At 37.5% G+C, this 23,090-nt stretch overlaps 1 protein-coding gene across 1 annotated transcript in view; it reads right to left on the bottom strand.

The window, feature by feature from the left end:
• LOC308640686 (transport and Golgi organization protein 1 homolog) overlaps positions 1–9,355 on the bottom strand; it is a gene marked incomplete at its 5' end in the record, with an annotated part of 34,875 nt that extends 25,520 nt beyond the window's left edge. The window contains 3 exons of the mRNA XM_081312477.1: positions 5,141–5,244; positions 7,409–7,612; positions 9,226–9,355. Of these exons, the coding sequence (XP_081168603.1) occupies positions 5,141–5,244; positions 7,409–7,612; positions 9,226–9,355 (438 nt within the window). The remainder of the gene's footprint in view (positions 1–5,140; positions 5,245–7,408; positions 7,613–9,225) is intronic.
• Positions 9,356–23,090: the final 13,735 nt, after the last annotated feature.

Genomic DNA, 23,090 nt, shown 5'->3' with positions numbered 1-23,090 from the left:
ATCCCAGTAGCTTGGGAGGCTGAGGAGGGAAGATAGCAAGTTCATAGTCAGCCTCAGCAAAAGCGAATTGCTAAGCAACTCAGTGAGACCCTGTATATAAATAAAATACAAAATAGGGCTGGGGATATGGCTCACTAGCCAAGTGTCCCTGAGTTTAATCCCCAGTACCAAAAAAAAAGAAAGAAAGAATAATCAATCATAAATTTTTATTTGTATAGGCATCCCAGCCTTTAAATGAAGAAAGAAAAATCCCAGCAACTCAGACCATTGCTATTTTGCAACCTGTAATATATTAGCAAATCTCACCAAGGTCACTGTTGACTAGTAGTCAACATCAAAGGAGAGGACATGCAGATGTCAATGCAATATTTCCTATTAAGTTTTCATAAGAAACAGAATTGAACCTAAACCTGACTACCAATTTCCAAGAAATATAAAGCAACAGAGAGAGGCTGAGGTTGTTAGCTCAGCACTTGCCTAGAATGCATGGAGCCCGAGGTTCAATCCCCAGCACCACCAAAAAAAAAAAAAAAAAAAAAAAAAGGCAATAGAGAAAACAGGTTAAATTGTTGTACCAGGGGGATGTCATTTATTCACCCAAACTACAATATATCCTAGAAGTCCCACAAACATATTTTTTTCAATTATTGCAAAAAGTTACAACAAAAGGAGAAATCAATAGAGAGTAACTTATATGAGACTTGTTCTCCCACTGAAAGCAACCAGAAAGTTGGAATATGTATGTGTGTGTGTGTGTGTGTGTGTGTGTGTGTGTGTGTGTGTATATATATATATATTGGTACCAGGGATTGAACTCAGGAGCACTTGATCACTGAGCCACATCCCCAGTCTCAGCCCCATTTTGTATTTTATTTAGAGACAGGGTCTCACTGAGTTACTTAGCACCTCACTTTTGGCTTTGAACTCGTGATCCTCCTGTCTCAGCCTCCCGAGCCACTAGGATTAAGGCATGTGCCACCATACCCAGTCAAAATATATTTTTAAAAAGCTATTTTTCAGATAGAAAGCCACAAGGGACATGCAACTGTCACCCCTAAGAGCAGGAGAACAAATAGGTGAGCATTCTACCTGGAGGCACCCTCTAGACCTCAGTTTGGGGAAGGGGAACCCAAATGGGGCATAACAGTCTCACTGAGGAGAGAGAGACCAGAGTTCCAGGAGATTAAGCAGCCAAAAATATGTAGAGAAAACTACCAGAAAGATGGGAGCCACAAAGAAAAAGAGTTCCAGAAATCTGCATGGAGGTGGTCTTCAGTTTGGGGCTACATTCTAAGCAGTACCTGCGAGGGCCAAGAACAACTATAAGCTAACCAATCCCACAGTTGGCACTGAGCTGGGAGAAGTCTGGATTCCAGCTAGCCAGAGAGAGTTGACATACAAAAACAGTATGGTCAACAAGCTCATTAAGAAGTATTTGATCCAGGCATCATGGCACATGTCTGTAATCCCAGCAACTCAGAAGGTTGAGGCAGGAGGATCCCAAGTTTGAGGCTGGCAACTTATCAAGGGCCTAATCAAGTTAGTGAGACTCTATCTCAAAAGAAAAAAAAAAGTTCACTCAATATCATTAATTATCAGGAAATAAACTCACAAAGACATACCCACTAGAATGGCCCAAGTGCTAGTGAAGATGAAGTCAAGTGGAAGTCTCCTAAATTGCTGGTGGAAGTATAAAATGATTGTGGTCATTTTTTAGCATGGCTTGACAGTATCACATAAGATAAAAACATACATTAAACGTAGGAGGCAATTGCACTCCCAGATATGAGTCCACTTATAGTGGCATATATATGAAATAGTACTGTAGGAAAAATGAATCTATAGTTTAAAAAAAAAAAAAGTTATCAGTGGTTGCCTGGAACAGGTGGTGAAGGAACTCACTGGGAAGGATCCCAAGGAAACCCCTTTTCTAGTGAAAAAAACTGTTCTATATCTTGATTATGGTAGTTTTTACATGGGTATCTACATTTGTTAAAACTCAGAGTGTGCTTGCTTTGGCAGCACATATACTAAAATTGGAACAATACAGAAAAAATTAGCATGGTCCCTGAGCAAGGATGACACCCACATTTGTGAAGCATTCCATAGTTTTGTGGAACCAACCCTTCAGTAGATGAATGGATAAAGAAACTGTGGTACATATATGAAATGGAATATTACTTATAGCATTAAAAGAGAAAAAAAATTATGGCATCTGCGGGTGAATGGGAATATCAGGTTAAGGGAAGTAAGCCAATCCCAAAAACCAAAAGCTGTATGTTCTCTCTGAAAGTGGATGCTGACCCATAATGGGGGTGAGGTGGGTGGTAAGGGGCATGGAAAGAATGGAGGAACTTTGACTGGGCAAAGGGGAGGTAGGACAGGTGAGGGGGCATAGGGATAGGAAAGATGGTGGAATGAGATGAACCTCATTACCCGAGGTCCATGTAGGACTACACATGTGTTGTGTACAACTAGGAAAAGTTTTGTTCCATTTATATACAATGAATCGAAATGCATTCTGCTATCATGTATAACCAATTAGAACAAATTAAAAAAAACTCACTGATATTGGCTATCAAGGAATTACTGTTAAGTTGGGTGATGGCCCGTGGGTTCATTATACTATTCTCTATGCTTTTCTTTAAAGCTTTAAAATTTATTTTTTAACTAGTACATAGAAACAAACATTATAATTATTGAAGTAGGTAACATGACATTTTGATGCATGTATACACTATGTAACGTTTAAATCAGTTAAATATATCTACCTCCTCAAACATCATTTCTCTATGGTAAAACTTTCACAATCTTTTTTTCTAGTATTCTAAAATATACAGTATGTTATGGTTACCTATAGTCCCCTACTATTCTCTCTGCTCTTATTTGAAAGTTTCCATGATAAAAATACTAAAAATAATTTTTAAATTAAGATATAACTTCAAATATTTAAAGGATTTCTATGTAGAAAAGAATTCAATTTTATAGAGGAAATCATGTGGAGAAAAATTTTGAGTCAATACAAGGATGAACTAGACAACAGAAGAACAGATAGTCTTGTAAGAGAGTGACTCATGCTAGGAAATACTGGTGTACAGGCCTCATAACTACTCGTCAGGGCCACAGTAAAGAAAATAACTAGCAATGAGTGAGAAACAGCCTTCCAAGGTTTCTTCTAACACTAAGATTCTACTAAGATTCCATTGATCAATGAATCTGATTGGTGCACATCTCCCAAACACATCAGAGCCTATTACTCTCCAGTCCTATCAGATATCATACTACTTGTTTAAGATTTTACATTGACTTGTTCATAATTTTTGCATATATTTGTTAAGTCCTTTTCTTAAGGCTTTCAAAAATCACAATCATGCCTTACACCTGTTAGACTCTTTTAGTCCTCGAACAATGTCCTGTATATACTGGGCCATCAAAATGCCTTTTTGAAATCTCCTTTCAAATCAGTCTCCTAACAGTGTGCCTCTTCTTTGCCACTCACGTCTATGTCTTACCTATCACCGTACAATCACTGACCATACCTGCACCACATTCATGTCCCCCGACCTAGACCTAGAGGAGGGCTCTGTGCATACCTAAAAATATGAATAAAGAAATCCTTCCCATATCGTGAGGCTGTTAACTTTCCAAGTGATGCTGATTCATTCTGATAATCAAATTATGACTGTGGAAGACTGCTTTAATCACTGGAAATATCATTATTCTAACTGCCTGGCTTGTACATACCCCTTACCCAGGTGGTTGCCACCATCATGAACAAACATGGAGCCAACTGAAAAATGATTTGTTTCTCCCCACCACATCTTTTCCACCCTGGTGGTCTTTCCTCCCCAGGTATTCATTGTCTTTATACCACCTTCTGACTGCCTACATGAGAATTAGTGGGTGTGTGGGGGTAAAACCCTTCAAAATGCCAGACACCTCACCAGACATTTTACCTTGTCAAATCATTTAATTCTTATTATTGGAGTAAGCATTATCTACATTGTTCAGATGAGGAAAACTTTTTTCAAAAGTTTAGTTATTTGCCCAAACTTCTAAATGATAACCTTGGGATTTGAAACCAGATCTACCTGGCTTCAAAATCTATACATTTTACAAGGAAAACACGAACATCTTTCTTACACAAGCCTTGAAATAACACAACCTACAGGAAACAACTTCAGTTGAGGAGGATTACTGTCACAATGGCCCTAGGACCATCTTATCCTCCAACCTCTAAAAGCTTTCTCATTCCTATAATTAAACTCTAAAAGTCCAATATCAACAAATACCAATGGGGGGGAGGTAAGTCCTAAAATGCTTAGATAAGCTTCTAGACAGATTAAATGTCTGGTTTGGATCATGATTTTCTTTAGAAAGATCAGCCTTAAGGGACTCTTTCTAAAAAACAGATCTAACCTAATTCCTTTCATTCTTAAAACTTTCTAAGGATCCCCACTATTAATGGTCTAATGCTACTTTGGCTCATGACTTCCTTTAAGATTTGCTGATCTCTCCAACAGGCCCATCCCCCTCCAACTTCACACTTTACAACACCAACTATTCACATTCTCCTGCCCTCCCCAAATATCCTTTTCTTCATGTTTCCATTTCTCTGAACACATTTCTTCTGACTGCCAGCTTCCCCCACCACCCTCCACCCCAGCCTGTCTAATCAACAACAAACCACATGTCAGACTCCTGTTTGCCCTTTGCCTGTGTTTCAAACACATCTCAACTACTTTCTGACCTTATTGATCACCCTTCCAACCATAATAAATGCATTTATGGACAATAATGTTCTACCATCGAATAAATACCTCTCTTTCTGCCATTATCTTACTGTGTTTCAAGTGAATGCTGTTATCTCCCTGCCAGAATGAAAGGTTCTGAGGGGAAGAACCAAGTTTTTACAGGTGTGCAAATGTCCAGCCTTGGTAGACAGCAAATCTTCCTCATGTGCTAAACCAAGTAGCCATTAAAGCCACACCCCTATGGCTTTTGTTTCAGGAGCTATCTACTCAAAGGGTCAGGAGTCATTTTCATAAAGACATTTTAAGTTCTTCACTTCATGACCAGAAGCCACTTAAAAACTAATAAATAATCAACATTCTAATTGAAGAAACTATGTCAAACTTACCATCTTAGACAAATAAAGCAAGAATGAATATAACAAGAAAAGTATGTTGTCCAAAAGGGTGGCATCTGCTGGCTCTTCCACCGTACCTTCTGTTATAAATAGCTCTAAAATTGAAAGGGGAAATGGCTATTTTATTTTATGCTATAGAATAAGAATTGTCTCTCTTCAGTTTCAATATTCTTCGAGTGTTTCACTAAATATATGAGTCACAGTGCCTGGAATATGTGGCTCTCCTAAAGACAATTAACACAGAGAAGAAAACTTCAAAATCCTAATTAGAGCTTTCAGACTCTTCAATTATAAAATGAACAATCTCCAGTCTACTCTCCACTACTTCCATGGCCATACAACTGCTACCAGAACAATATTTACTCAAGGAAAATTTTTAAAACCAGAGATATATAAACAGGGTCACATTCAACAAACATGGATTTAGTGCTGGTGAAACTTTGTGTTTAAAATTTTAGGAAAGCTAAAAGAGAGGGAGTCTTGGTTTGTAGATTTGCAGGTGGAATGAGCCAAGGCTTAACACAGTATCTGGCACCTGGCAGAGATACTCAACAATTATTTATTGAATGGACAGATGACAGCTATTTAAAAAGAACACAGTAATACCAAGAGAGACTAAAGGGAATTGGGTACAGACCTGCATTGAGGCTCTGTGAATGAGGTAGAATTCCAGTTAGACCTAAGAGCTTGTAGGGGTGGAATTTCAGTATGAGCTACATGAGCCTGGGGTATGTTTGATTAAACAGCAGGAGTCCAACATGCAGTTATTAAGAAGTTGGACCAGTTGCCTCTAAGGTCTTTCTCAACCCTGAGATTCCATTCACTACTATTTTTTTAAGCTTTTGCCTATTTTTTTTTTTTAGTTTTTGATGGACCTTTATTTTATTTATTTGTATGCAGTGCTGAGAATCAAACCCAGTGCCTCACATGTTAGACAAGCGCTCTACCACTGAGCTACAACCCCAGGCCCTCCATTCACTATTGGTCTATGAATTTGACTGCTGGTGAAGTCTGCCCCATTGGCTCAGCATCTCAGCACCTGAGACACATTAAATGACATTTGGGAAGATTTTACCTATAAAGGTCATTGACATCATTTTGTGGTGGAACCTAAAAGGCCAGGGAAATAATTCATTCTTAATTTTGTAAGCCAAGTTTTCCCTAATCTTGAAAGTTTTGGAGCATGAAAATAACAACTCTTAATGGTGCGTGATTCATTTTCAGAACCTTATGGAGTTAAAGACAGTTCAGAAGTCAGTAGTGTTCATATATGGATGCAATGTCTTCTGGAAAATGGGAGAACTGATATGTTATTCCTTCTCAAATTAACTGAATCCCCCCCCTTGCTATGAGTTCTCCTACACTCTGTGTGTGCAGATGGTGGGGGGGGGGTTCAGATCAGTGCTGCCAAGCCCTTCACTGGTGCAGGATAATGCTATAGCTATGCTTACAGACCAGAACCTTTAAAAACAAAAAATACAGTAATTATGGCTTTATAGCACCATACTGGATGGATAAAATAAAACAATTAGTCATCATCTAATTTACTGATAAAATGAGAGTGAGCAACACAAAAGTAGAATGCTGTTGATGCCATCATTGGGGATTTTTTTGAAAAATTGTTTCTCATCTCCCACTGGATCTGTGCACTATGATGATGTATTCATAAGTGTCAGTCTAAAATGGATTGCAGTTCTGTACTGTTTCCTGTAAGTATATAGTATAAAGATCTGGACCATTGACTGCATTTGAAGAAGTTTAATTACCATGTCCAGGAAACAAGTCAAAACAGGACTTGAGCTATATTACATTCCATTTAGAAGAAAAGGGAAAAAACACAGAATCTATGAGACTATGAACAGTGATTATTCAAGCTAACTTGTACCAGGCCAGACTTTCCTGGAAGGCCTGCTAAACACAGATTGTGGGTCCCACCCCCAGAGTTTCTGGTGCTGTTGGTCTGGTTGAAAACTACAGTTTTAGAGCATAAGGCCTTTGAAGAATAATATTTTAGTTGTAAATGGTTTACACAAGCTAGTCATAGCTAAACATTTGCTTTTAGATGAGTTACAGTCTCTGGCCTATTTTTGATTTCTAGTCATCTTTATTCTTGCTTTTCTCTCACTTAAGAGATTTTTTTTAACTCACATGTACATATACCACTCTCTGCTCTATTTCGTACCTTTGGCAACAAATATCCTTGAAAGCCTTCATTATGATAATGCCTCTACTTTGTAGAGAAAAATTGGCAAGCTTTACCTGGGTCTACTTTCTCAGTATTTGGGATCTGAGACACTTCTGATACACCCATGTCCTCAGTCACAGGTTGACTCAAGAGGCTGGGCTCTTCAGGATGGTTCACATTAAAATGATGATTCAGGAGGCGAGGCTCTTCATGAAGATTTCTATTAAGATGATTTGTGTTCTCTTTAGGAAAATCATCTTCATGGGGTGGCTGCATCTCTACAAGGGAGAAGAATGCATTGAGCCAGATGGATGATACTATCTACCCCCACTTAAGCCCAATGATCAGCACTCCCCCTCAGCACACAGCTCCAGATACCTCAACACTGCCCTCCATGTCCTGGCATGCGCCCATGAGAACAACTGGGCAAGGATACGGGAGGGTTAATTGTTTTCATTCCATTTAAAGGATGACTGAACTATACAGTCAAATTTATAAAGAAGCCTTTAATCCAAAGTATTTCATAAACAAATACATTTATGATAGAGGCTTCAATAACTTACCTTCCCTTGGCAAACCAACATACACCCACATGAATAAATGTGCAGAAGAGAATTCTGGTCCAGAACAAAATGTGAAATGTCTATTCTGCTCAGAAATAACAGGAACTCTGTCATCTAAAAGTGTGCTGGTCTCAACGAGCCAGTATAGAGAAGGGAATTCCATAAGTCTAGCTTGCTTAATGTGCCTTTCAAATATGTTCAAAGTAACCTAGGAGCCAAATGGTGAACCTATCTCCTTCCTGAGCTCAGGACATAGACCAATAGGATCCAGAGCAAAGATTATCTCTTTACAGCTTAATATTCTACCCTGAACATTCACTTGCACTTTGCATTCTTATCCAAAATATATCTGCTTTGATTAAATGTACAACAGTTTTCTTTCCCCAATTATGAGGTAAAATTAGCACTCTTGGGAAGTAAATTTTCCAATGGCTTTATGTCCTTCTGGAATTCTTATCATATACTCTCAGTTGAAATATTTCATTTTGAAAAACAATGGATAGAGATGATCAAATATGAAACCAGGAAACAGAAAGCTTTTATCAGGATATTGGCTCATTGTCAGTTTGACAAATATTTAATTGAAAGGCTTCTATGTGTCAAGCACTACATTACAAGGCTTGTCATCCTGGTTCCATCCTTGATTAATATGAATGCAAGGACCTTAGAACCCAGTGGAGTAAATCCAGAATAAGTGACCTCTCCCCCAAGAGACTGGAAATAGCATGGTATCCACAAAAGATAAATGCTGGGGAGGGGAATTCAGGCAAGCTATCCATTAAAAGTTATTCTAGGGCTAGGGTTGAGTGGTAGAGCACTTGCCTAGTGCAGGTGAGGCACTGGGTTTGATCCTCAGCACCAGATAAAAAGAGATTAAATTCTAAAAAAAAAAAAAAAAGGTTATGCTAGTCACTCCACACCCACATGATCTAGTACAGGTATTTTATGATTAAGAAATTATGTTTAATAAAGCCCTTTTATAATTTTAACATAAAATGTGTACTGTTAACAGGTCTACTTTTGTGCATTAGTTTCTCATTTATATCTTTCCCAACCCCGCCTCAGACAGTAGAGAAACATAAAATGCTGGCAACAAGTGGGAGTCGAAGCCCCCCGCAACCCGAGCGGGCTGGCCGGGGCTCCGGCAGAGCCGGAGGAGGGGACACACGCAGGGTCCCGAGGCTCTGTCACTCCTGCGCCCCACCCGTCATCCTGCGACCCCCTAGCCCAGCCCGCGGGGCTGGGGACCAGGGGATCGGAGCCCCATGCGGCCCCAAAGAGCCACCGCGGAGACCCCGGGCCGCCCGCCCGCCTGCCTGCGCACTCACTGCTGCATTCACACTCACTGCTGCATTCGTCGTCTGCACAGAGTTTGTGCTTTGGGTCCGGTTGGCCCAGCACTCGCCAGGTAGGACAGAGCACGAACAGCCAGAAGAGCAGCCCCCGCACTGCAGCCATGTTGTGGTCACCTCGGGAGCCGGTGAGGCAGTGGAGTAGGCTGCAGCAGGCGTTGGCAGGTGGCGCCGGAGGCGGGGCTCAGGGGGCGGGTGGGTAGCGAAGCGCTGAGGGGTGGCGCCCGGGAAGGCTTAAGCCTTTCCCGGGTGACACGTCAGCAGGGATATCTGGGGGTCGATCCACAGACTCTACTGGAGAACACAAGGAGTCAGAGCTCCATCCTTCTCTAGTGGAGACTTCTCCTCGACTGAAGACCTTCTCCTCTAGTCGCTGCCTTGGCAACTAGGACTCTCCTTCTCGTCCAATCACCTGCCTTTGCTTCTGTGACCTCACAAGCGACCCTCCGTGTGATTCTAGTGGTCACCCACCCATCCCCCCCCACTCCGCCAACCGGTCCTTTCTGGCTTTCCTCAACATCTCATTTCTGGTCCATCCTGAACTAGCCCACTCCACCATCACTCCCATCCCCCATTCCTGGTCTGGTACCTCCTTTTCTGAACTACCAAATCCCACCCCTGACTTGTCATAGCTAGTCTATGGTTCCAGGCTCCCTCCCCTTCAAACTCCTAAAGGTTCCTTGAAGCCCCACCCCAAGATCCCTCTGATTAGGAAAGGGGAAGGTGAATGGAACTGTGAGTGAGGGTGTAAACTGGAGACAGTGGCCTGCTTTATTTTTTAAGGCGGGGACAGGTGGGGGCAGAGAGATGGACATTAGTCTTTGGGCTAAGATCTTGAGATTCTTATCTTTATCCATAAGGGAAGAAATCATTTAATTCAACAGCATATTTTTAACTTTCATTTTGTGCTACCATTCATGCCAGACGCTGGACAAAGCCCTAGCATGGTGTGGGAGTGGATGAAAATCAAAAGACAAGATATCTGGTCCTGGTCCAAAAAAGTCCACAACTTAGTGGGAACCAACTGACAAAACCTATTGTCAGAGAAGAAAGCTAGTAGCTAACATTTCTTGAACGCTTTCTTTATGTCCAGTTGTTATTCTGAAGGTTTTATACATATCAATTCATTTAATCTTCAGAACAATAGTACCTTACAGTAGTAGTAGGTCCTATTCCAATCCTTATTTTAGAGTAAATTGAGGCAGTCACACGTCCAGTGAGTAATGGAGCTAAGTTTCAAGCCCAAGGAGTAGACTCCTTTTTATCACAACCTATCAACTAACAAGCAATTGTACTTTCTGACAAGAGGAACAAAATATGATTTAAATCATAATATAGCTGAATTACTGATATGTACAGTTAAGGGTGGGGGGGAAGGCACAAGCTAGCCAACCCAAGGAAGAGTGTCTGCAATGCTCCCATCCTGGGTGGAGCCATTCTCATTTGTCTGTGACCAAGGGCTTGTTACTATAGTCTCTGCTAAGGTTATTCATCAACCTCCAACAATGAACCCATCAGTTGTTTCCCCAAATTAACTGAATCTTTAAAACTTAGAGAAAAGAATGTAATCCACCATGTTCATAATGTTAAATAAAGAAAACGATGGAAAAAAGGTGTGCACAAACATTTGTCTACAGGGGCCATGAGAGGTCCCCGTTGGTCCAGTGTACTTCTGCGCTTTCTGGAGAACCAGTGGATCATACAGAGAAACTGTCTATCTGAGTCATTCTTCATTTCTTTTCTACCATCTATTTATTATGTTATAAAATGTATCTAGTAGGCATCTCTAACAACATGTTGAAAACTGAACTCATTTTTCTCTCAAAATCTGCTCCTTTCAGTCTTCCCTATCTCAGAAATAAGAATGACAATTTAATTCCCATTATCCAGGTGCTCAAAGCCCAAAACTTACAAACCATTTTTGATTTCTTTTCTCTCACATTCCAACTCCAGTCCATTAGACAATATTATGTCTTTATTTTTATAATTTTATTGAGATATAGTTGACCTACAATAAATTGCACATTTAAGGTGTACGATTTGATAAGTTTTGACATGAATATACCCATGAGACTATCACCAAAATCAAAAGAGTATTTCATCCTTCTTTGTAATCCCTCCCCTCTCCTTTTCTGGGCTGTCTCCAAACATCTCCTGTCATTATAGATTGTTTTGCATTTTCTAGAATTTGATATAAATTATACAGCATTTTATTTATTTATTTTTCTGACTTCCTTCTTTCCAAATAAGCATTTGAAACATGCCCAGAATCTGACCACTCCTCTGCATCTGCTAAGCCAATATACAGGCCAAACCCACATCATAAGTCACCTGAATGATTCCCATAGCCTTCTTCTGTCCTTGCTTCTGCCCTCATTTTCCCCAATATCTATTGTCCTGATGGCAACTAGAGTGATATTCTTAAATATAAATTTGATTGTGTCTCTCTGCTCAAAATCTTCCTATAACTTCCCATTCCCAAATAAAAGGCAATGACTTTAGCCAGGCCTGGTGGTACTCATCTGTAATCCCAGCAGCTCAGGAGGCTGTCAGGAGGATCCTGAGTTCAAAGCCAGCCTCAGAAATGTAGTGAGTCCCTAAGCAACTCAGTGAGACCCTATCTCTAAATAAAATATTTTAAAAAGGACTGTGGGAGTTGCTCAGTGTTTAAGTGCCCCTGGGGGTTCAATCTCTGGTATCAGGAAAAAAAGCCATGACTTTATTATGGACTGCCCTGCCTTATTATGGACTGTTCTTATTCAATGTGACTCCCCTCATCCTCTTCTCCCCATTTCCTAACATTCTTCTCTTGTCTGTTAGTTCCATTTAAATACACCAAGCCCACCCCTGCTTCAGAGCATTTACACTTGCAACTTAACTCCCCAAATCATCTGACTCGCTAACTGCCCCCTCACTTTATCATGTCTCTGTAACAGTGGCATTTCATGTGGTAAAGGCCTTCCCTGGCCATCCTACATAAAATAGAGCCTCTTGCCATGACTATCAAGCCCATTACCCTGCCTTTCTTTCTCTTCAGACTTGCCTTACCACTTCAGACTTCTCTTACCACTCGCCTTACATTTGTTTATCTACTTGACTGCTCTGACCCAACCTCAAACACAATTTCCAACATGAGCAGGAAATTAGTTGTTTTGTTCACTACTGTTACATCAGTGACTAGGGAAATGCCTAGAATGTATGAGAGAGTTAACAAATGATTTGTTGGATAAACTCATGGTTCCAATAATATTATAAATATACTACACTATTAACCTAAACACATATATTAACTATTAAGCCCCCATATATAAATAGTACTGAGAGGAAATAAGCTATGAGAACAAGGCATTTAAGGTCCACCTCTCAGCAGCATGCATCCTCAACTCCAGGAATGTACCCCTGAATGTGTTTGTTGTTGAATAAAAACATACTTGTGTGGAGAGTAGTTGTTTGGTTACATGATACTGGAATATTTAAGTAGATCTTTTAAAACTAGTTTTAATTTTTTCTTATTTTTCTTATTATAGAATATGGTATGTTGTAGAATTTTTCTTATTGTAGAATAAATTAATGATAATTCATTGGTGGAAAAATCAGAATAGCAAAATGATCTAATTGCATATTACCTTCTTGATATTTACTTTGACTCATAATCAGATATACTTTTATATGCATAGTCAGTGCTTCCAGTTACTGAAGAACTAGCTGCTTAGTTTGTAGAGTTTTCAATATTTTGATTTATCAGTATTAGCTTTTAAACTTATTGCCTTAAAGACATATTAACTAGTCTGGTGGATAATGAGAAGAAAATTTCTCAACTGGCCACAATAAGGTAGTGGTAGTTCTTTCTACCAGGATACATACAATTAGTGGATGAATCGGCATTCACTTTTACTCATAGCATTTAAATATGTGGCATTGATGTTTAACATGATGTTTAATATAAGGTTATATTAAAAACCTTCAGAAAAGGAGGATAGAATGTGGTGGTGATTGTTGGCCTGGAGATAAATAATCTCAAGTGCATTATTCTTTAATACCTCAAAGGGAATTCTTACGGGGTAAGTGTTGACTAATTGTTAAAGGTAAATGTGACCAGTTTGGGTGGCAGGGACATAAAATTCTAAGATATGAAGTGTTCCTAATGTCAGAGTACAATCTAAATGAGACAAGAAAAACATATCTGAAACAAATAATTGGCAGCATAACAACATATACCATTGGAAATTTGTGAAGGCACTTGCCTAGGAGCATTCAGTAGGCCTAATGCTGCTGTTACCAGGAAGAACCTCATCTATTGTAAATGATGTGCCAGAGAATAGTGTTAAACATTTATGGAAGACTAAATCTCTCCAAGAGGGGCAACAGATTTACCCTCGCATATGAAACATTGGAAAAAAAGTGGACAAAATACAAACAACAGTTCTCAGATATTAGATAATAAGCAGCATAAGAGTGACCTCTAAGATAAAGTTAAGCATGAGAGATGAGTGCTAGGATTATCCCAATTTACTCCCTGGAAAGAATTTTTCAGGCCACATCCAGAGAAGGGAAACTCAAATAGAAAAACTCAAATAGAAACCTAGTCAGTAAAAGGGAAAAATTAGCCCAAGATTGGAGGTAACCCCTGTCTAGCAGAATCTTAAAAAGATAAAAATGTTTCCAAGATAGTTCAGAGAAAAAGCTGTACACAGCTCAAGAATATTTAAAAGAATACAAAATATGTTTCCAAGATAGTTCAGCAAAAAAGCTGTACACAGCTCAAGAATATTTAAAAGAATACAAAATATCCAGTATTCAACAAGGTAAATTCACAATGTTTGGAATCCAATAAAAATGTATGAGGCATGCAAAGAGGTAGGAAAATATAACCCATGTTGAAAAGAAAATTAATAGAAATGATCATTAATTGCACTGTGATAGAGTTATTATACAAGGACATTAATACAGTTGTATACCATATGTTCAAGATGCTATGGAAAAGCATAAGCATGTAAAGGAGAAGATATAAAATGTCTGAATTAGATAAAACAGATAAAATTAGATAAAATCAGATAAAACAATGGCTAAGGTGAGCTTCATTTAATAATACATTTTACATAATTCAATATATTCAAAATGTCATCCTTTTAACTTGTAATCAAAATAAAAATATAACTGTTATTTTACATTCTTCATAATACGTCTTTGATATCTGACTTATGGCACATCTCAGTTCAAACTGGGCACATTTAAAGACAGTCGCAGCATAAGAAAGTAGGGATTGTAAATTAATACTAGGCCATATCATATACTTGCACTTATTTTAAAGAAAAGCCAAGTTTAATAGTATGTTTTAGGTTTTAAAATATTTTTAGCCAACCTCTCTTGGTACTTACGCAGAAGTGAGAAAAGATGATTGAAGGTATCTCAACATCCTTCTTTTTTTTCACTCAGAGGTTAAGATTTCTGTTGCAATAGCTAGGGATTGCATTGTCATTTCAGATGAATCTCAAGTCTGTAATCAAAAAGTGTAAGTCATCATTAGGTTCCTACACTTGTCATTCTTTTATTATTTTTCATTGTTATCTTAAATATATTTACTTCTTGACAAGCATAAAGAAATAAAGAATTATATTTAAATGGATAATAAAACAATTTGACTGCATAAAATCCCTTTTCATTTTAGGTAGACCTACTGGTACAAACAAGTCACCTGGGTGGTCTATTTTTCTTTGGTAACAGGGATTGAACTCAAGGGCTCTAGACCACTGAGTCACATCTCCAGCCCTATTTTGTATTTTATTAGAGATAAGGTCTCACTGAATTGTTTAGGGCCTTACTTTTGCTGAGGCTGGCTTTGAACTCACGATCCTCCTGCCTCAGCCTCCAGAGCCACTGGGATTACAGGCATGCAGCACTGTCCCCAGCACCTGCTCTGTTCTCTTACTTAACTGCAACTGTGTTTTCCTTGGTAGATTACTTCTTTGCACCAGGGTTTCTTGATAGAACTCTATTGGTACTTTGGTTTGGACTATTCCTACTAGCTGAAGGTTATATATTATCTATGGGCCTGGCCAAAAAAAGTTAGTAGTTTCCTCAGTCATGGTGAAACAACAACAAAATGCCCCCAGGCATTTCTAAACTTCTCTTGATAAGACTAGTATCACTCTCCCAGTTTGAGAGTCACTGCTTGAAACGTTAGTTAAACTCTGATAATTTAACAAAGCAACTTTAGTTGTAAGTATCCTATATTTTGTAGTTTGCAAGTATTCTGTATTTTGTAATTTCTCTTATCAGCTAAAAACAAAGGATTATAAAATCAACATTTAAGGCCGGGCTTCATGATGCACACTGTAATCCTAGTGGCTCTGGAGGCTGAGGCAGGAGGATCTTGAGTTCAAAGTCACCCTCAGCAATTTAGCAAGGCCTTAAGTAATTTATGGATTTCCTATCTCAAAAAAATGTTAAAAAAGGGCTGGTGATGTGGATCAGTGGTTAAGCACCTAGATTCAATCCCCTGTGCCCATCCTCCACAAATCAACATTTTAAAAACCAGAATCACTAAAACATCAAACAAACTCAAAGGCCCTTGTAAACACAACTGACTTTGCTTCAAAGGTTTTTTGCTTTTTGTTTTCCACTTCAAGTTAACTTTAAAAAAAACACATTTTTGAATTTCTTTTTTCTGACCTCTAAGAGGTATCTTACATTTTTCTACTTCCCTTTCCAAGACTATTTCCTCTTTTGCACTGTGTAATCTTAAATTTAAATCAGAATTAGTTGCATTGATTTTCCCTTGTGTTAATAGTCAAATTATGATACAATTTGAATTATTGAAATGCATATGGAGGGTTTTTTTTTTTCTTATTTTTAATGAAAACTCATGTTTTTAAAATTAGCACCTAGGGGACTATAGGTGGAGACTTAATATGTAGAGTCATCAGCATGATAATTGTAATTAAATAAACACAAATCAGTTCATGATAGCTGATTTCATTTACTATTATAATCAGCTTTCTCCACTATAAAACAGCACAATTAGTCCTAAATTGACATTGACTAATTGTATATTAGAGTTTCAAGGAAAACAATGAAGAGTTAGTGACTATCATAATGATTGAGATGTGTTTTGACATCAGTAATTATTATTATTTTTAAGATGGGGGTCTTGCTATGTTGCCTAACCTGATCTCCAACTCCTGGACTCAAGCAATCCTCCTGGCTTGGCCTTCTGAGTAGTTAGGACTACAAGTCACCAAACCAGCCCAGTAATTATTGTTTAGTAGATCTCTTTTTGGACACTAAAATCACTACTAATATGATTGTATATGTTTGAAATTGGTTTTATGAGCAACATACAGATTTGATGCAATTCCCATCAAAATACCCACGAATTGGTGTGAATACACTTTGTATACAACGAGAGATATGAAAAATTGTGCTCTATATATGTAATATGAATTGTAATGCATTCTGTTGTCATATATAAATTTAAAATAATAATAATAATAATAATAATAATAATAATAATAATAAATGTCATTTTTCCAGACCTAGAGAAAACAGTCCTGAAATCCATTTGGAAGAATAAAATATTCAGAATAGCCAAAACAATTCTAAGTCAATAAGCAAGCTGGAGGCATCATCACAATACCTGACTTCAAATTATACTACAAAGCTATTGAAATAACCACTGCATGGCTCTGTCATAAAACCAGATACATAGACCAATGGGAAAGAACAGAAGACACAGAAAAAGATGCAACACAATTAACAGTCATCTGATTCTTGACAAAGATGCCAAAAACATATTGGGAGAAAAGACAGGCTTTAAACAAATGGTGCCAGGAAAATTGGTTATCCATATGTAGACAAATAAGACTAGACCCTGTACAAACTTAAAAGAGATCAAAAGCCCAGGAATTAGACCAGAAACTATGCAAATCCTTGGAAGAAAATATAGGTTTGAGACTCCAGCATATAGGTACAGGCAATGACTTTCTTATTAGAACTCCTAAAGCTCAGAAAATAATGACAAAAGTTAATAAACAGAATGGCATCAAATTAAAAAGCTTCTGCACAGCAAAGGAAACAATTAGTAACATGAAGAAAGAACCTACGGAATGGGAGAAAATATATTTGCTAACTACTCTTTTTTTTTTTTTTTTAAAGAGAGCGAGAGAGAATTTTTTAATATTTATTTTTTAGTTTTCGGTGGACACAACATCTTTGTTTGTATGTGGTGCTGAGGATCGAACCTGGACTGCATGCATGCCAGGAGAGCGTGCTACCGCTTGAGCCACATCCCCAGCCCTGCTAACTACTCTTTGACACAGGATTAATATCCAGACTATATAAGAAACTTTAAAAAACTTAATACCAAAACCTCAAATAACCTAGCTTAACTGGGCAAATGAATTAAACAGATTCTTCTCAAAAGAAGAAATAAAAATGGACAACAAATCTATGAAAATGTTCAACATCATGAGCAATTAGGGAAATGCAAATCAAAACTACAGTGAGCTTTCATCTCTCTCTAGTCAGAATAGAAGCCATCAAGAATATGAACGATAAGGGGCTGGGGTTGTGGCTCAACAGCAGATTGCTGGGGCTGGGGATGTGGCTCAGGCGGTAGCACACCTGTCTGGCATGCGCACGGCCCAGGTTCGATCCTCAGCACCACATACAAACAAAGATGTTGTGTCTGCCGAAAACTAAGAAATAAAAAAAAAAGTTAAAATTCTCTCTTTCTCTCTCTCCTTCCTCCCTCCCTCCCTCTCTCTCTCTCTCTCCTAAAAAAAAAAAAAAAAAAAAAAACAGCAGATTGTTTGTCTAGCACGTGCGAGGCCCTGGGTTCAATCCTCAGCACCACATTAAAAATAAATAAATAAAAATAATGGTATTGTGTCCAACTACTTTAAAAAAAGAATATGAACAATAATAAATGCTAGAGAGAATGTGGAGAAGAAGGGACACTTTTTTCTCTGTTTATAGGATTGTAAATGAATATAACAACTATTGAAATCAGTATGGAGGTTCCTCAAAAGACTAGGCAGGAAACCACCATATAACCCAGCTATACAACTACTCAATGTTTATCCTAAAGAATTAAAGTCATAATACTAGAGTAGTACATGCATACCCATGTTTATAGCAGCACAATTCACAGTTGCCAAACTATGGAGCCAAACTGGGTGCTTATCAAGGATGAATAAATAAATAAAATGTGGCATATATGCACAATGGAGCTTTATTCAGCCATAAAGGTGAACTATGTCATTTGCTGGAAAACGGATGAAACTTGAGAACATTCTGTTACACAAAATAAGCTAAACTCATAAGATCAAGGGAGCATATGTTTTCTCTCGGATGTGGAAGCAAGAGAGGAAAAAGGAAAAGAAAGTGAAAATAAAGAGGAGATCAGTAGAGTGTAGGAAAGGGACCAGGAGAGGGAAGAGTGAAGGGAAAATACTGGGGAATGATATTGGCCAAACTGTAGTGTTATATTGTGCATGTGGAAATATGTAACGACAAATACTGCCATGATTTATGACTATAATGTATCAACCAAAAAAAATGGAAAAAATAAAAGAAAGCAAACAAAAGAACAAAATTGCTTTCATGTATGTATACAGCCTAGCCAAACATCTATTGTGAGCATAAACATTAATACTCTGGAACAGTGATGAGCCTGACACTGTTTTTTTTAAATTGTTCCTTCCTTCCTTCCTTCCTTCCTCCCTCCCTCCCTCCCTCCTTCCTTCCTTTCATTCTTACCCCTCTCTCTCTCTCCTCCCTCCCTTCCTTCCTCCCTCCCTCCCTCCCTCCCTCCCTCCCTTCCTTATTTCCCAGGCTGACCTAAACTCCTAGGCTCAAGTAATCTTCCTGCCTCAGCTTTCTGAGTAGTTGTGACTGTTGGGTCACACCACGGTGTCCAACAATAACACTTGCTTTGTAAACAAACTTTTATTAGAACACAGAAACTTATATTTACCCACAGTCTAGTCTGTTTTTGTGCTACACTGGCACTTGAGTGGCAATGAAGACTTGCCTACAAAGTCTAATATATTTATTATCAGTCTCTTTTCAGGAAAAGTTTGTTGATCCCTGATTATAGATTAAAGTCAGCAGAATAAATACATAAACATTTATTTTCTTACAACTAAAATTGGCTGTATGAAATGAGATAAATGATCTATTAATTGCCAAGATAAATGTCTCTTCCCTATAGAAAGTGTGTATTCAGGACTAGAAATCTTGGCACTGTGTCATGTCAAATGGAGGAAAAAACCTGGCAGTTCATTTTGATGAGACTTAAGAAATTTCTTTTCCAGGGCATTTTGAGGTGCATCTAAACTTTGTAGATAATACAGGGAAGAACATTTTAATCTGCAAATAGATTATGTTCATTATTAGTTTGTAATCATTTCACAACTATCATATAATATTAAAGCATCATTAGAGACTGCCTATCATAATAGAAACTTTTATGACTCTAGCCATTAACATGTATTTTTCTAGTTATTGTAGACCCATACTTTTAAGCTAGTGCTATTGGTAAAATATATGATTATTTAAGTCTGATTGCCTTACTAATTTTGACCAGTTTATTTTTCAGATATCCATTTTGGGGTTTACTCTTTCAATTAATTTTGCGTTCCATGGGCAATGAAATTGTTGTTTAGTATATAAGATGTTGCAGTTTCTATGTAAGTTCACCTAAGTGCCTCTACCACTATTGATGGGCAAGGATATAAGTAAGTTAGTATTCTTACTTGAAACTGTTATAGATCTACTGTACTGGATTTGTTTTCCTGACACAAAAGAGTATAAAACTAGAAAAACTAAACATTTTCAGGTATTAATTTCAGACATGACTGTAGGCCTGGTGCACAAAACACAATTAGGGAGATGAAGCTCAAGTAGGATGGTGGTCATACTGAGTTAAGTAGAAATTATCAAAGTGCAAGATTACCATAGTGGTTGGAATTTTGTGGACAAGAATGTCTGAGCTATTTATGGTGGGTGCAATGTGATTATGTGTGTGTAATGTTAGAGAGAGAATACTAAAAGCCTGGAGGAAATTCATTTTTGATATGAATGTACCAGATGAGACTCTTTAAGGCTTAGCAGAGTTTGACTGCTATAAAGGAGACTGAAGATGATGCTAAATGGCAATGTTGGAAGAAATTAGGTTTCCAGCAGAGTCAGATTTCAGCAGCTTCACTAATATATCAGGTACTTAATTAAGAGTTCAGAAATAAGCCTTAGCAAAAAGAACCACACACAAAAGAGTAAAGGGAAAAATGGTAGACCTAAATTTGAAATCAAAATTGATTCATGCTGAAAATGTATGTGGCAGCCAGAAAGGAAAAAGGAAAAGAAAGGTGTGTGTGTGTGTGTGTGTGTGTGTGTGTGTGTGTGAAAGGAATCTGACGACAATCAAAGGGAGATCAGTAGAATAGAGGAAAGGGATCAGGGGAGAGAGGAAAGCAGGTAAAAGAGAAATACTCGAGAATGATATTGGCTAAGTTTTACCACTATATTGTACATATGTATGAAAACATAACAACAAATCCCACCATTATGTACAAGTATAATGCACCATGAAATATGGAAATAAAGAAAAATACCAAACCTAGTGAGGCGCGGTGGAATATGCCTATAATCCCAGTGACTCAGGTGGATGAAGCAAGAGGATCACGAGCTCAAAGCCAGCCTTAGTAAATCGAGGTGCTAAAGCAGCTCAGCAAGACCCTGTCTCTCAATAAAATACAAAACAGGTCTGGGGATGTGGCTCAGTAATTGAGTACCCTGAGTTCAATCTCTGGAACCAAATAATAATAATAATAAATAATAATAATAATAAATACCACCAAATCTAATATGATCAAAACAATTCACCAGTAATTAGCCTGCATGACACATAAAACAGAATATCCTTTATAGGAAGACAACATAATCCAGACTTCCTATGATGTATCATCTATAAATGACCAGAATATAATTTAAAAAAAAAATTTGGTACCAGGGATTGAACCCAGGGGTGCTTAACCATTGAGCCACAACCTAAGCCCTTTTTTGGCATTTTATTTAGATACAGGGTCTCATTGAGTTGCTAAGTGCATCCCTTAGATGTGGAGGCTAGCTTTGAACTTTTTTTTAACAATTTCAATTTTTAATAATGGAAACATTTTGCTATTCCAGAAAAAATTTCAGGGGAGAAAAATCTTCCCTATAAAAATAAACTCATCAAAATTATAAATATTATAACTTTTTTACTTCTGCAATTTAAAATGCTCCCCTGCAATACCACCCCTTCATATAACACCTTTCCTGTACCATCACATTTTGAAGAGAAAACAGTATTACAGCAAAGCTCAGTTTCAATTTAACATCTTTGGCCTTCAGAGCCTTTATTCTTATTTTACCACATTAAAAATGCTGCTGCAGTAACCAGTGTTTGGGAGAGAACATCACTCTTCTAGAACCATGAACAGACAGAATTTTAATACAGTAACTTCCAAATTGTAACTTGTAGTGCACATGACAGGGAGGTTTGGATAAACACAGAGGAGAATATGCCTATTTCAGACAATCTACTTCAAGTAAAAAAAAAAAAAAAAGAATTCACAGATACCCATCAGCTACTACTTCAGGTTCTAACAGTCTCATGAATCTGAGAAACAAATGCTTCACAAACTATAAGTTTACTGGGATGAGCAATTAAAAGACCAGGTGGTTGATAATAGTATATTCAAACCCAATCCACAGTCTGAATAGGAAAACCAGTATTAAAATCATGAAGGCATTCCCTGAACAACAAAGGCCAAGTGTTGGATGACAATGTCACTAAAACCTCATTGATGCACTAAAAAGAAGTTACATGCAAAATTAAACAATGTGTGCCATGCATAATTTATTAGCTTTGAACTCCTGCCTTAGCCTCCTGAGTCGCTGGGATTATAGGCATGTAGAATATCATTAAATTTTGCCAGAATGCAAAGAAGATAGAAAAATGAGAACCACAAGAGAAAATATCACATATAAAAAAAAGTTCCATGAGCTGACCAGATGTTAGGATTAGCAGAAAAAAAATTTAAATAGTTTTTATAACTAATTTCAAGGAGTTAAAGAAAAGCTAATCATAATGAATAAGTAGATATGGGTGTCAACATATAAATGAAAAATTTCTTTTAAAAGAAATAAAAAGTATAGTATTTGAAATGAAAAATTCATGAAACAAATCTATCATCAGATTGTATAGTACAAAAACAGCAAAAAGTTAACTTGGAGATAGACTAATAAAAATTATCTGGTCTAAAAATCAGAAAGAAAAAAATAGAGACTTGGTTACTATCAGTACAAAGTGACCTAACATACATATAATTAGATTTCTAGAAGAATAGAGGCATAAATTGTACATAAAAAAATATTTAAGACAATGATGGCTAAAATTATCCCAAATTAACAAAAAAAATATGTTAACAGATTTAGGAAACTCAGTGAGTACTAAGGTTAGTTACAAAGCAAATCACATCTATATGAATCAGAGTCAACTGTAAATAATCAATTAGGAGGAAAAGGTCGTGAAGGCAATTAGAAAAATGTGGTGTGTTATGCATTGGTAAAAATGACTAAAATGATAGCTGACTTCTTATCAGAAATGAGAGGTTAAAGTTAATGGAAAGGTTTAAGGTGCTAGAAGACAAAAACTGCTAATCCAGGATAAATACTCTTCAAAACTGAAAGCAGAATAGACATTTTCAAATAAATAAAAAGTAAGAAAATTCAATACCAATAGATCTCTACTATTAACAATGCATCTGATGCGTAAAGCATTGATATTGATGTTCTAT

This window comes from Spermophilus citellus (assembly GCF_964194105.1).
Source record: "Spermophilus citellus genome assembly, contig: SCAFFOLD_102, whole genome shotgun sequence".
In the NCBI taxonomy this organism is placed as follows: domain Eukaryota; kingdom Metazoa; phylum Chordata; class Mammalia; order Rodentia; family Sciuridae; genus Spermophilus; species Spermophilus citellus.
Note: the sequence above shows the minus strand (reverse complement) of the source record. Positions and strands in the feature narration are given on the sequence as shown.